Source organism: Oncorhynchus clarkii, chromosome 11 (assembly GCF_045791955.1).
Source record: "Oncorhynchus clarkii lewisi isolate Uvic-CL-2024 chromosome 11, UVic_Ocla_1.0, whole genome shotgun sequence".
NCBI lineage: Eukaryota > Metazoa > Chordata > Actinopteri > Salmoniformes > Salmonidae > Oncorhynchus > Oncorhynchus clarkii.
The window spans coordinates 25,915,282-25,931,120 of NC_092157.1; the positions used below are offsets into that span (position 1 = coordinate 25,915,282).

Sequence of the window (15,839 nt, forward strand, 5' to 3'; positions counted from 1 at the left end):
AGCCTGAATAAACAAAGTGAATAGACTCAAACAACAACATGGACCAAGAGGTCTGTCTGTCCAACCTAATACCTCATACACGCTCCACAAGAATACCGCACTTTCAGTCTGGAAATGGAATGGGATTTTTCTGCAATCAATGGAGCTTTTCATAATAATTGTTAATGTGTTAATGCGTGAATTAAGCCATCAAATGGAATACAGTTATTGAATCCCCTCGTACATGAAGTCCACAGGAGGTTGGTGGAACCTTAATTGGGAAGGACGGGCTTGTGGTAATGGCTGGAGCGGAATAAGTGGAATGGTATCAAATGCATCAAACACATGGTTTGATGCCAGTCCATTCGCTCAGTTCCAGCCATTATTATGAGCCGTCCTCCCCTTAGCAGCCTCCACTGATTGATTTACATGTAGATCCATACACATTGTTATTGCCTTGCCTCTATACCGATCAGATTTTTGGCATCAGTAACTGTTGTTGAACTTGCAACACGCATGCACATTCACAAACCCATGGAACCCATAACCAGCTCCATACATGTGTTGTAATATTAGACATGTGTTCATATTTCTAGAAGTGGCTTTCAAACTGAGCACCTGGTGCACTTACTGAATGCACTTCCTGAATTCCTGTCTACTTCCTGTGTCCTTCCTCCTGCTGCTTTGAGTTCCCTCACAGCTGGCACCGTTATAGAAAAAAAATGGCAGGAAATTACATCACAGGCAGTATTTAACGAGAGAGGCTTTCCTGGACAGTGTCTTTAGAGAGTGCTCACACCACATAAATAACAACTGTGGGTCGCAACTGTGGTTGCGACCCAAATGGCAATTGGCTCTGGTCAAAAGTGGTGCACTATATAGGGAATAAGGGACCGTTTGGGACACAACATTTAATGAGCCCAAGCCCCCCAAAAAACGAATTATTGTGCCATCATCCAATATATATGTGATATGGGCTACTGTACATTACACACAACAGAAAAACAGAAAAGCCCTTGGATGTCGCTAGCTAAATGCTCTCTTTGATAATAAAAAAAATGAAACTATCTCTGGTAGGCTAATCTTTTTGAGTGTGAACTGTATTACTGTACTGTATTGTATTAGACTGTATAATTTGGAGTGGAATTACGCACGTTCAAACCATGATAAAGCAGAAGACAACATGGGATTATTGTGCAGTACATGCAGCCTACAAAGTTATAGTAAAGGCTAGCAAATTTGATTTTAATTTTGAAATATAATAGGGCCTATTTGTATAATTAGTAGGCTGACGCCAATATACCTCTCATATTTCCCCTAATGTTATTAGCCTACTTACTTCTCTCTCCCTTGTTGCTTCATTCCTTCCTCGCTTTCAACATTCTAATGACATCCTTGAATAATGTAGAACTAGAGTTAGATGCAGAAGGATTTCACTTCTCTTCACAAGGGTTTAATGGTTATTGGTCTGAATAAATACTGTAACTGCTCTAGCCTAACACATCGCGCGTCCGCTCTTCTTTCACACTACCATTGAGTTCTGTTGGTTACTGAATTTAACATTCAGCAAAAAATGGCATACTTTATTGGTATAAGAATTTGTAAAACAAATAATATCCAACAAGCTATTCTTGTCTAGCTTTTCCTGCATGGCACTCCAAGAGCTAAGAAGTGTTTTTTTAAGGAGAGAGGCCAGCGGAGCACAGTTGTGTGCGTATTGCGCAAGAGACTGCGGCTATAAATTAGAAGTGTATTATGCATAACCCATCATGAATTAGTTCAATTAGTACTGCATTGAATAAATGACCTGAAAGAGGTAGGCTAGGACATATATATATATAGGGGCATACTGTATATCAATCTATATATACATCTATATATACATTATATATAATTTTATATATATATATATATATATATGTGTATATAAATAATTCGAGTCCATATATATATGGACTCGAATTATATACACTGCTCAAAAAAATAGGGGGTAAAATAACACATTTGACCATACTTATTTTCCACCATAATTTGCAAATAAATTCATTAAAATTCCTACAATGTGTTTTTCTGGATTTTTTTTCTAATTTTCTCTGTCATAGTTGAAGTGTACCTATGATGAAAATTACAGGCCTCTCTCATCTTTTTAAGTGGGAGAACTTGCACAATTGGTGGCTGACTAAATACTTTTTTGCCCCACTGTATGTCAATCTAGAAGAGGATTATCTATCTTGGATGTCATTTTAATGGAGTTGATGAAGAGAGAGAGCCTGCTAGAGAGTGCTCGCGGGTGCACTGATTTTAAGCAAAGGTATTCAAGTGAAAGACTGGAGCTGCAATTTAAAAAAAAAAATGTAATCTTTACAATGAAAAAACAAGGTGACCCCCGAAGGCCGGATGTAGATGGGTAAATCAGAAGCACATTCAGTCTTTATATTACTGTAGCATAGACTATGCTGCAGCAAATGTAGGCCTACCTGTCACACAGAAAAATGTTACCATGATGAGATATTCTAGGTCTACATCCATACTGACATGGGCTGTATGTCCCAAACCCTAAGCGTTGATTCATCATGCAGAGGATGTAGAGAAGACAGATTTTAGACATCACATATCATTTAACAGTTCCATTTCACACCATATAAGTAATTTAGTTTAATTTACTGGTCTCTCACAGTTATTTATCCTGGGAAAAGGGAGTGGTTTTGGACGGTAAATCGCAGTAAATCTCGGTAACCGGGTTCCTGCCATTCAACACTAATCAGCATCCATCCTGGACATCCTCCATGCCTCACAGGGGCAAACTCTCATGAGGATTATTCTCTATCAGGTCATGTACTGTACAGGTCATATACCCATTTGAGACATGTATGTGACCTGTAAAAAATACAAGGCAATGTTTGTATGACCCCCTTTCAAAAAGCCCCTTATTTACTACTTTCTTGGAGGTATACCCCTTTTTATACATATCAGTGGGTAACTGGCAAATTAGCAGGGGTGTGGGGGTGTTGTTTAACCATGGAGACTGTTTGCATTTCAAATTAGGGAGGTGTTAAACAATGGAATTGTTTATGTATTTACCAGCGAGAAAGCAGTGAACCATTCACACACACCTGATACCTGTATTTTGGTTGCAGGAATCATGACTAGGTCTTCAGCTGGCTTTTATTTGTCCATGTATTTTTAACCTCTAACCCTTTTCAGATATACCAAAAAGCTGTTATAAAAAAAGCAGGAATGGCAAAATAGTGGGATTTTGCTCTGTGTATGAAATGGATAATAGAGTAGCTCTGGTATGATGGTGGTAACCCCATCCATGCTCTTCTGATCCCCTCTCCTATCTATCCTCCATCATTTTCTCACACCCCTCAGACAGGCAGAGTTTCCAGTCATTTGCACATAGTTGCACATAGAGGGCTGAGCTGGGGGATTTACGATCGTCAGGCGCAGTTATTCTCACCCCTCGATAAACCTGTCGTGGATTTACCGCTGCCTCCATGTCACCCGCGTCATTAAAATGTAAAAGTTTGCCGCCGCGCCACCGAGAAAGTTGCAAATGATGCCAGAGAGCGGCTTCTATGGCTCTGCTAACTGAAATTCACCCAGCAGCTCAGAGCAGTGTGTGCACCTCAAGTCAGACTGAATCACAAGCTGTCACACCTCCCATCACACTCCGTAAACCTTACGAGAGAGGTTTCAGAAGGAAGTCTATATCCATTTGATAGAGTATTACCTTCTCGCTGTATTAAAACCGACTTGCTTTTAACTTGTTAACATTTCTGGACAATAAAGTTGGATGATTTAGCAGTGCGGGGAAACCACATATTGACATTTGATTTGATTCAATATGGCACCATCTGTCGTGAATGTTTTTATCTTGAAGTTAGTTATTTCTTCAAGCCAAAGAGCATAGTAGAGTTCTCACATATAAAGACTCTTACATTTTCACAGTTGCCCAAAGCCCAACAGTATCTGACACATTTCAGGACATTTCCACCAATCCTCTCTGCGAGAGATAGGGGATTCAAGAAAGGCCCAGCTTGCGACCTAGACTAGAACAAAGCCTGGGCATCAATTAAATACCTCCCCCCTTATTGTGTCTCCAGATTTGGGAAGCACCGCAATGGAGACAAGATGGAGCGTAAGGGGTCGAGTAAATCTAAGATGGAGGACACACAGGCGTCTGAGGAGGAGATGCTACGGATGAAACTGGAGCAGGAGAGGTGAGTGTGTGTTTGTGCCTGTATTTACAGGGCTCTCCCGGCTTGGTAATAGCCTCACAATTAAGTCTGTGAGGAGAATGCACAGCGCTGCTACATGCCGCTGCCCGGGAAAATGTGCAAACTGCCCAATTAACTAAATGGGGCGGTGTGGAAAGAGGAGAGTTCTGGGAAAGCATTCCGATGTCAATTTGTAAACGTCCAGGCCTTTTATAACAGTACATTAAATTGATCATTTCTAAAGATTTTTTTGCTTTGTGCCATTGAATGGACCTGACCTGCTAATGGTCCTGGTTTGCTCCTTCTGCTTTGACTGATTGAATGGCCGGTCTCATTAGAATTGTCAAATCAATGTTGTAGGGCATTTCTCTTTTCTTTTTGGCAGTAAAAAGGTTGTTAATCGTTCAAGAATTTGGCGTTTGGTTTCGTCATCCTGGACTCTGTTAGTCCCTCGATGTTTTAGGGGACGTTGAGGCCTCTGTAAGGTTACATACTAAATTGCACCCTATTCCCTATATAGTGCACTACTTTTGACCACATGGCACCCTATTCCCTATATAGTGCACTACTTTTGACCAGATGGCACCCTATTCCCTATATATAGTGCACTACTTTTGACCCGAGCCATATGGGGCCTGGTCAGAAGTAATGCACTATAAAGGGAATAGGGTGCCATTTGGGACACAGGCGATGTGAACGGACATATTATTTTTTTGTTTTCTCCACCTCATTCCTTCCTTGCAGACAAGCTCTATTAAATTCACTTGACTGAAGGAGACAATATCAGTGGCTGTGTGAATGGAGCGAGGGGCTTGCTGCCTCTTATTGTTCTCTGCAAGCCAAAATGAACGACAAATGAACTCGGTTATCAAACTACTGTTGGTAATGAAGGTAATTGAAAACAAACAATGGAGTTGATATTTCTCTCAGTGGAAAGAGAGGGAGGGAGTGAGGATAGCTGCCTGTCGGATACGCACACACACACACACAATGGTCTTCCTATTCAATGGGACATCTGGAGACAGTCTTCATAGAGGCTAGACTGTGACATGCAGGGAATGTCTTGTCTTGTGCTCTGGGAGCCCTGGCTGTCCCTCTGGCTGCTGGCCCAACACATTGCCAGCACGCCCCAGAGACCCACAGCCTTCCTATCCAGAGCCTTCCAAAGCCTCTGTCCCTTTGAGGCTCTCCCAAACGCCTGCCATGCAAAGCCGGAATAAAACAGCGCAGACACAGACTGGGGCTAAGCCTAAAACATGCCCTCACCCTTCCCCTCCTTTCCTTACTCCCCTCACTCCCCAGTCACTATTTGTCTGGATCTTGACTTGTATACGTTTCTCATTCTCCCATTTAGTCTGTTTCCTCTCCGTTCTGCATGTCTAAGCCCTAGTGTCAGAGCACTGGAGCGCTGGAGCACTATACAACAGGGCCACTTTCCTTTCCCCTTCTCGCCATCCCAAAATGCCATCACTTAACCAGAATGGAAATTCTAAATTGACTCTCAGATAATGGAAAAGGAATCTGGGAATCCTTTGGGAAATCGTCTGTGGTATTAATACAGTATCCTGACGTCTCGGGGAGGAGGGAGCTGGCTCAGCCTGATATTCAAAGCATGGCAGTTCAGGGGGGCGACAGCTAAAAATCAATTACCTCTGTATTTTGGGTTGTGTTACGCCACTCAGAGGTGCAAATTTTGATAGAGGCGGTGTGCTGACACTGAGAGTGGGTCTTGCTCAAGGCAAATGCACTGATTGATTATATAGGGCCCATTGAGACGGGGTTATTTTAGACATAGTGGTTATGATATTATGGAACGAGGGGGGGGGGGGGGGGGGGGGCTATATTTCTAAAACTAGCGCACGTACAGTCAGCCCATCAGGGGAAGTGTCAGGGATGTCGGGATGGCCCGTTGCCAAACACACCGCACAGCTGACACCGACGATATAATTGAAGCACACATTTTGACCGGAGCATTTAGTGTTTCTAAAAATATATATTTTACCTCTATTTAACTAGTTAAGTCAGTTAAGAACAAAATGTTCTTTACAATGAGGGCCTAGGAACAGAGGGTTAACTGCCTTGTTCAGGGGGAGAACGACAGATTTTGACCTTGTCAGCTCGGGGATTTGATCCAGCAACCTTTCTGTTACTGGCCCAGCGCTCTAACCACTAGGCTACCTGCCTCGCCTAAAGAGAAGACGTAGAGAAGGTTAGCGTGGATTAATGTGATATCCTAGTTGTAGTCTGTGTACCCTCTTCTTCCCTGGTCTGCTATGAGGAAACTATAAAACAAATGGCATGTGTTACATATCTAGAAGTCTGACTTTAATAACATTGTAAAAAAGTATGGTTTCGATTACAGTGTTAAGAGACACTATTAGACCAAGTTTATTCTGCAAAATAGCCTCCATGTATTGTAGCCTTGCGTTTATATCTGAGTGCCTCAGATATAGTAGAAACACTGACGCTGAAATATCATCTACCAGGGTACAGAACCCAGCAGTGCAGTGATGAACCATTCTGAAGATGATAAAGAGTCATCATCAGCACCATTTGTTTTGCTATAATCTCACAAATGATATGCAACTGCCTGCCTGCCTGCCTGCCACCTGTGTTGCTGTTCAGCAGACTACTATTCCTCATCAAGCGCTTCATTAAGACCTAGCTGGAGAGGCCCTCCACAGCCACACACACACACACACACACACACACACATACATACATACACAAACACACCGCCCTCAGCACAACAGCCATTACAAGACTTTATGCCTGTGGACAACCGCTGGCTTCTCTACCTGATTGCACCACACTGAGGGACTAGCATGATTCTCTTTGATTGGTACCATGCAGGTTGGATGGGGAAGGAATAGTGCAGAGAGTCCGTGTGTTTCAGGGGATCCGTTTGAGCAAGGTAAGGTACAGGATCACTCATCTTTATAATGAGGGGTTATTTGCGATACAAGGCGATTCCTAGATTGCTTGCTCAGGCCAATCCCTTTGAACACCCTGATTCTCTCTCTCAGTGCCTGGGGTTTAGTGTGGCCTGCCGTCAATCAAGCAGAGAGATTCCAAGAGGAGGATATGCATTATTCCCTTTCATGCCTCCTGGTGTGCTGAGATTGGGATTGTCTCATTGTTTTGTCAGTTTACCAGAGCATCTGTCTGAAGCCAGATCTAAACCCACCACACAGTAGCAACCTGCTGGTGTCTGCTGCCTCTGTCTTAAACCTTATCCAACTGCAACCCTTCCTTCACCCCCCCCCCCCCCCCTGTCGTTCCCCCCCTCTGTTTCTCACCCCCCTCTCTCTCTCTGTTTCTCCCCCCTCTCTCTGTTTCTCCCCCCCTCTCTCTGTTTCTCCCCCCCTCTCTCTGTTTCTCCCCCCCTCTCTCTCTCTGTTTCTCCCCCCCTCTCTCTGTTTCTCACCCCCCTCTCTCTCTGTTTCTCACCCCCCTCTCTCTCTGTTTCTCACCCCCCTCTCTATCTCTGTTTCTCCCCCCCTCTCTCTCTCTGTTTCTCACCCCCCTCTCTCTCTCTGTTTCTCCCCCCCTCTCTCTGCCCCCCTTCTCTCTGTTTCTCTCCCCCCCTCTCTCCCTCTATTTCTCTCACTATTTCTCTCTCTCTGTGACTGTGGCGTGAGATTATGATGTCCCTTCTCTTATCTGGTTGGCTCCTCTGAGCTTCTAATCAGTGGCTCACACTCCTCCACTCCTCCATTCCTTCATCTCACACTCCTCCTGCTCCCAGACCGGAAGCCTTGTAGTGCCTGTTTGGCTGTTTCCACCACCACGCCTGCCTGTTTGTTTGGTTTCCTGCTGATGCCAGCCAACCAAAGACAAGGTATACTGCTCCGGTTATGTAGTTTAGTCAGTCAGCAGTTACAGTAGCGTCACACGGCACAAGTGTGGTTGGTCGGGTTTCAAGGAACGAGGAGCTGCAAGATCAACTAGTCTTCCATTTCCTTATTTTAGAATGCAAATGGACCCTGTATTCATGTAATACTATAGACCTCAGCATCACATCAGTGTGGCTGGTTGGTTTTGAGGAATTAAGCCACCACAACGACAACAACGTTTCTATTCTAGAATTAGTACTGACACGTCAGTTGAGAGTACACAAAGTGTACGACTTTCCTCCGTTCAATGAGATTAGAAATGAAACTTGTGTTAATGTCTTACTAATTACAGTGTCTGTAATTACGCAGCAGGTACTTCATAACTTGTTACTGCACTAAGTTAATGTGTGTTAGTCATTATCTCAGCTGATCCCTTCATAACAGTAATTGTTTTACCAAATAATTGGCTTCGTTATTGAATTTCTTTGTAAAGTGTTGCTGTCTGTCGTCATTAACATGTTGAGTTCGATGAGAGGTCAAAGGAACTGATTGCAGGCCTGATTATATTTGTAATTATTTGATACTCAATTAATTTGATAATTGATACTCTGCAGCAAGCTACATGTGATTATTACAGAATTGAATTGTGCCAAATTGTTTGCCTGATAAAATGATGTCAAATCAAGTGTCAACCAAAAAGTCTGTCCATCATCAGTCTGGCCATCAGGGGGGGGGGGGGGGGATATATGTAAGATGTCTACAAGAGTTACTAAAGAAAGCAATGCATTCTGTTTCATCCCGCCTCTGCTACCAAGCATATTGATCAGCCAGACTCTCTCCAAGTGGAACTCTGGAAGTGCAGACTTGGTAATGAGCGTTTGAAAACAGCAGCCGCCTCCTCCCTCGCTCCCGCCTCCCACCCCCCCATTGAAAGACATACGGAGGAGGGTGCATTGGCTTCATCTGTCCAGAATTACACAGACTTGTTTGATAAACACTCCGATTTATTCAGCGCACAGAAGAAGGACCTACTTGTCAGTAGTGCACCGCTCGCTCTGCAACTTCAACTCTCTCCTAACTTTCTCTTTGAAAATGAAATAAACATAGCGGATTCTCCTCTCAACTTAATGCAGTGACTCACACTTCTGAGTTGTTTACCGTTGAGGGGAAACTTGTGGTTTTAATTGTGATGTGTGTGTGTGTGCTAGTTGTGTGATGCCAAAGAGCTCTCTTCTAACAGCAACGAAGACGACAAATGAAGAAGGAAGCCACTTACCTGAAATTGAGGAAAGAAACCTGGCAAACGTGTTTAAGAGATTGTCAGTCAAAACCTCAATGATAAACTCCTGACTTGCCATAATCCCTTACATTACAGTATCTAGAGCATCCTGGGCGAAGCGGAAATTCAATTTTCCATTTCCCTTGCATTGTTTCCCAAAACATCCCTTTAAGCCAGTTTGTCCTGTAAAACAGAGGAGAAATTAGTAAGGAAAATGTAAGGGGGAGTAGAGGTGAAGAGAAGACAGACTAGAGACTAAGGAGAGACAACAGAGGAAAGAAGAGAAAGGAGATACGAGGAGAATAGAGAGGAGTGGAGAAATAGAGGAGGGAACATGTTAAGAAGAGAGGAGAGTAAGGACAGAGGAGAGGTGAGAGTAGTAAGGATAGAGTAAAGAGACAGGAGAGGTGAGAGAGACCACAGTAGAGAGACACTGCCTAGTTAATTAAGGGTAATGCAGTAATGGAGTGCTTAGTGTAGGCAGAGCTCTTCTTCATGTCAACACCACACTGGGTCATTAATTACGTAATGGAGTTAAGGCCGGGCGATGGGAGGGTAGGGGTGGGGTGGGGGGGCAGTTACCCTACTACACTGACCAAGCGAGCACATGGGGCCTACCCAGCACATGGGGCCTACCCAGCACATGGGGCCTACCCAGCACATGGGGCTTACCCAGCACATGGGGCCTACCCAGCACATGGGGCCTACCCAGCACATGGGGCCTACCTAGCACATGGGGCCTACCCAGCACATGGGGCCTACCCAGCACATGGGGCCTACCCAGCACATGAGGCCTACCCAGCACATGGGGCCTACCCAGCACATGGGGCCTACCCAGCACATGGCACAGGGGTTCAAATAGGGGGGAAATGTGCCATGGAACCCTGGTTGTGAGCTGGTCAGCGTGTGTGAGACATCACACCGGATGAATATGGAGATGACTGTCATGTTACACTGGCATTGTAGGCAATCTGGCTGCTGTTGGTTGGCCCTCAGCTAGAGGTGCTGAGCCATCTGATCTGAGGGTGAAGGTCTTTCTGTCTCTGTATCTGTCTCTGTCTGTCTCTGTCCTCTCTCTCTCTCTCTCTCTCTCTCTCTCTCTCTCTCTCTCTCTCTCTCTCTCTCTCTCTCTCTCTCTCTCTCTCCTGCCTGACTGGTCTGTCCTGTCTATTCATCATGTCTGTCTGTCCTGTCTATCTGTCCTGCCTGCCTGTCTGTCTGTCTGTCTGTCTGTCTGTCGGTCTGTCTGTCATTATCTGTCTGTCTGTCTGTCTGTCATTATCTGTCTGTCCTGTCTATCTGTACTGTCTGTCTGTGCCATGCAGTCTAATGTCGCCAGTCTTGCCGCTCCACCCATTATCCCATTTGAACACTGATATTGTATTTTTATGAATTTGATTAGTCGGTGAAGAGCCTAAAGCCTTGAATTCCCACTGGGTTTCCGTAAAAACCTGTCATAACATCATTGTCTGGTCTTACTGGCAGGGGTGTGACATCAGTTTGGGCAGGTGCCGAGATGAGATGAGACTGCTGTGGCGGGAACTAATCTATATCACTCTGTTTCTGACACCCACAAGGTTGTGTGTGCTGTACAATAAGAGGCTGTCTCCCAAATGGCACCCTATTCCATATGTAGTGTGCTACTTTTGGCCAGGGCCCATAGGGAATAGGGTGTCATTTGGGACATAGCAGGGACTGCACTGAAGGGATGGGATTTATATAATAAATGTATATTATTTTGACAAATACAAATACACATCGTGGACAAGGCTGAGGAGTGTATAAATGACATGGAACGTCATGTGAGCACAATACCCTCAAAATGTAATCCTTCTGATCATTCTGAGATAATGGGATTTCCATGGCTAAAAATAAACGAGCCAATCCTTTTGGAATTAGGTTATTGTGGCATAGATAAATAGTCATTGTTTGGAATGTGATTACACTGTTATTATAATATACAATATACAGACCCATGAGAACTCACTGATTCCAGCCTTACCACGGCAATGCTGTCAATCATCTGTGAAGGATAGCCGATGGGGGTCAGAGGTTAGCTATGACCTGAGGTAATGGGGGAAATATGGAATATCCCACAGACTGGGAGGTGAGATGACCCCCACTTAGAGCCTGGGAGAGTGTTGGGATGAATTGTGGTGTGTGGGTGGGTGGGGATGTGTGTGTGTTTACGTGCATGTGTGTTCGTACAGTACGTGCGTGTGCCTACTGTACGTGCGTGTGTGTTTGCATACTTGTACCTGCATGTTCTTACATGGGCGTGTGGGCGCGCGCGCGTGTGTATGTGTGTGTGTGTGTGTGTGTGTGTGTGTGTGTGCGTGTGTGCGTGTGTGCGTGTGTGTGTGTGTGCGTGCGTGCGTGCGTGCATACCGGTACATAAGTATGTGCTGGTAGCACACAGCATCTGGATCTACTACCCAGGCTGGTGACTGCTGCAGTGCTGCCATGCAGGGACACCAGCAGGGGTTCATCCCTCTGTCTTCACCACTGCTCCTCTGTTACCCCTGTCCCTTTCCCACAGCTCCAGATCACCTTTCACCCCTCACTCCCCCCCTGTACGCCTGGGTCTTGTTTTCCATGGAAGGAGAGGCAGGCATTCATAGTCCAGGTCAACTGTATGAGGCAGGAAAGGCCCTGAAAGGCCCTGTTGTGTGGAAGGAAAGAGGGAAGAGTTCCCAGGGAGCTGGGGCGGGGGAGGAAGAAGAGAACAGCGTCCGGGTGGAAGAGGAGTTGGAGGAGAGATCAGAGACGGCCTGTTTTCTCTCTGGTTAGAGGACCCAGGGGAGGGATCTATACGCTCTCCTCAGGAAGATCCCCTTCCAACCATGGTCTGGATGGCCACTCCACGTCTGTGTCCCAAATAGTTCCATATTCCCTACACAGAGCGCTATGGGCCCTGGTCAAACGTAGTGGACTGCATAGGGAATATGGTGCCATTTGGGATGCCTCGCAGCACTCCACCGGCCACTCATCTGAATAACTCAGCATGCTGTCTGTCCTCCATTAGACTTATCTTCTCTTTTCTGGGGGAAAGAAAAACAGGCTAAAGATGTTAGGAATAGCCCAATGAGATGGAGGAAGAGCCCTGCGATAGAGGTGGGAGGTAGATAGACTTAAGTAGGAATGTTGTTGTTGAATTTGAAAAGGCTGCAATGTGTAGTGTCTGCAGACACTATGAAACAAACAGAGTATCATGGGTTATATCCCAAATGGCACCCTAGCACCCTACATAGTGTATTACTGTCGGACAGGGCCCTTAGGGCTCTGGTCAAAAGTAGTTCACCATATAGGGAATGGGGTTCCATTTGAGACGCAACCTTTTAAGACTCAGCTTGAAGCTCCCTAACCTTTCCCGATTTCCCCCAGCCGATACCAGCCCCTTAAATGCCCCATTTCAAAAACCAACCCTCTTTTCAGGCATCCTTACAATGGCTTTCATGTGTTTTATTCCCTAAATAACAGTATGAAATATTGAGTTATAGCACTGCTGACCTTTTCCTCCCCCCCCCCCCCCTCTCTCTCTCTCTCTCTCTCTCTCTCTCTCTCTCTCGCTCTCTCGCTCTCCCCATCTCTCTCTCTCTCTCTCCCCATCTCTCTCTCGCTCTCCCCATCTCTCTCTCTCTCTCTCTCTCTCTCTCTCTCCCCATCTCACTCTCTCTCGCTCTCCCCATCTCTCTCTCCCCCATCTTTCTCTCTCTCCCCCATCTTTCTCTCTCTCCCCATCTCTCTCTCTCTCTATTTCTCCCTCTCCCCCATCTCTCTCTCTCCCTCCCTGCCTCTCTCCATCCCCCCTCCCTCCCTGTCTCTCTCCATCCCTCCTCCCTACCTCTCTCTCTCTCTCTCTCTCTCTCTCTCTCCCCATCTCTCTCTCTCTCTCTCTCCACATCTCTCTCTCGCTCTCCCCATATCTCTCTCCCTCTCTCTCTCCCCATGTCTCTCTCCCCCATCTTTCTCTCTCTCCCCCATCTCTCTCTCTCTCCCCCATCTCTCTCTCTCTCTCCCCCATCTCTCTCTCTCCCCCATCTCTCTCTCTCTCTCCCATCTCTCTCTCTCCCCATCTCTCTCTCTCTATCTCTCTCTCTCCCCCATCTCTCTCTCTCCACATCTCTCTCTCTATCTCTCTCTCTCCCTCCCTGCCTCTCTCCATCCCCCCTCGCTCCCTGTCTCTCTCTGTCCCTTTTCCCTACCTCTCTCCGTCCCTCCTCTCCAGGATCCAGGCGAAGACGAGGGAGTTCCGTGAACGTCAAGCGTCGGTGGCAAGGGAGAGGGAGTACGCTGAGATCCTGGACATCAACCCCAACCTGAACTGCACCTTCAGCTCCAATGAGGACGAGGAACACCCCTACGCAGGCATCGGCTCCCTGGACGGGTCATCCGAAGACAGCAGACAGGAGCCCCACCAAGGGCCCCAGCCCCCCCAGGACAGCGGTCCAGACCAGCCTGACCTGGAAGCCCTCTATGCTCAGGTCAACAAGCCTCGCAACGGACACCCTCCCTCAGCTGACAGGTAGGGGGCACCGCTATCCAATTCCTACACCAGCAACTCCAAAAACAGCCAGCAACTAACAGCATCATCAACAACAGCAACACCTCACCTCCATCTCCTACAACACCACAACCCACAACCAACAACACCATCAACAACAACACCACCACCACCTCCCAAAACCAACAACACCATCAACACCACCACCACCCAAAACCAACAACACCATCAACACCACCACCACCCAAAACCAACAACACCATCAACAACACCACCACCACCCAAAACCAACAACACCATCAACACCACCACCACCACCCAAAACCAACAACACTATCAACACCACCAACCCAAACCAACAACACCATTCACACCACCACCACCACCACCCAAAACCAACAACACCATCAACACCACAACCACCACCCAAAACCAACAACACCATCAACACCACAACCACCACCCAAAACCAACAACACCACAACCACCACCACCCCAAACCAACAACACCATCAACACCACAACCACCACCACCCAAAACCAACAACACCATCAACACCACAACCACCCAAAACCAACAACACCATCAACACCACCACCACCCATAACCAACAACACTATCAACACCACAACCACCACCAGCCCAAACCAACAACACCATCAACACCACAACCACCACCCAATACCATCAACACCACAACCACCACCCAAAACCAACAACACCATCAACACCACATCCACCACCACCCCAAACCAACAACACCATCAACACCACCACCACTCAAAACCAACAACACCCTCAACACCACAACCACCACCACCCAAAACCAACAACACCATCAACACCACCACCCAAAACCAACAACACCATCAACACCACAACCACCACCACCCAAAACCAACAACACCATCAACACCACCACCACCCATAACCAACAACACTATCAACACCACCACCACCCAAAACCAACAACACCATCAACAACACCACCACCACCCAAAACCGACAAAACCATAAAAAACAGCACCAACACCTAAACCCAACAAAACCACCAGCGCCACCATCACCACCTGGCTCATCTACAATGCACACAGCCAGACACACACAACCACAGTCTTCCATTTAAACCTCATTTATAAAAGATGGGGTGTCTGTATTTCTTTCTCCTTTTCAAATTGTTTTATTTGTCACACATGTCACACATACTGTGCAAGAATACCTCAGGCAGGTTTTTACACTGTGTCCCCTAGGCACTGCTAGACCCAGGTAGACTGTGGCTTCTTACAGTGGGGGCAAATCCGTCAATAATTCTGTTCTCAGGGTGTGAAAAATGTAATATCAGAACAACGCTCACTTTTATTGTCCAGGGTCATGTCTAATCCTCCCCTGCTTCCACACACCTTGTCTGGTGGCGCTCTGCATCACTGTCAATGCGTGCGCACACACACACACACACACACACACACACACACACACACACACACACACACACACACACACACACACACACACACAACACACACACACACACCACTGTCAGTAAAGCTTCTCCGGCCAATAAGGGAGAAGGTCATCTATAAACCCAGGAGTCAACAGGAATATATGATGTGATAAAAGAATCCAGCTTGGTATTATTACATTGTTTAGCTATGTTAATTAGTGTGAGGAAGGCATTGGTATTCTGAAGAGCTATTTTGAAGATGCTGCTATGCTTCTATGTGCTTGGGCTTTTTGAGTTTGTTTTCTTTACTCTGGCTTTTGTTGGTAGTACATTGGTTTATTACAAATGAACCCTATTCCCTTCATAGTGCACTACTTTTGACCAGGGCCTATAAAGTTCAGGGAATAGCGTGTCATTTGGGACACAGACATTGTATTACTGACACATTGCCAGTGATCTGTTAAAAGCATCCAATGCTTGGAGTCTTTTTGTTTGGCAAAAATGCTGTGTTTTCAGTTCCCCACTAGTTGATGATGGGAACTGCTTTAGTTTCCCAAAACAAAAAAAGGAAGGAAGGCA

General features: G+C 46.0%; 1 protein-coding gene across 5 annotated transcripts in view; it reads left to right on the plus strand.

Annotated features, from left to right (window-relative positions):
* The window catches only part of LOC139420411 (partitioning defective 3 homolog), a 546,201-nt gene that overhangs the window by 407,197 nt on the left and 123,165 nt on the right, over window positions 1–15,839 (plus strand). For all 5 annotated transcript variants that reach the window (XM_071170491.1, XM_071170488.1, XM_071170486.1 and 2 more), the window contains 2 exons: window positions 4,086–4,202; window positions 13,543–13,839. In XM_071170491.1, coding sequence (XP_071026592.1) covers window positions 4,086–4,202; window positions 13,543–13,839 — 414 coding nt within the window. The remainder of the gene's footprint in view (window positions 1–4,085; window positions 4,203–13,542; window positions 13,840–15,839) is intronic.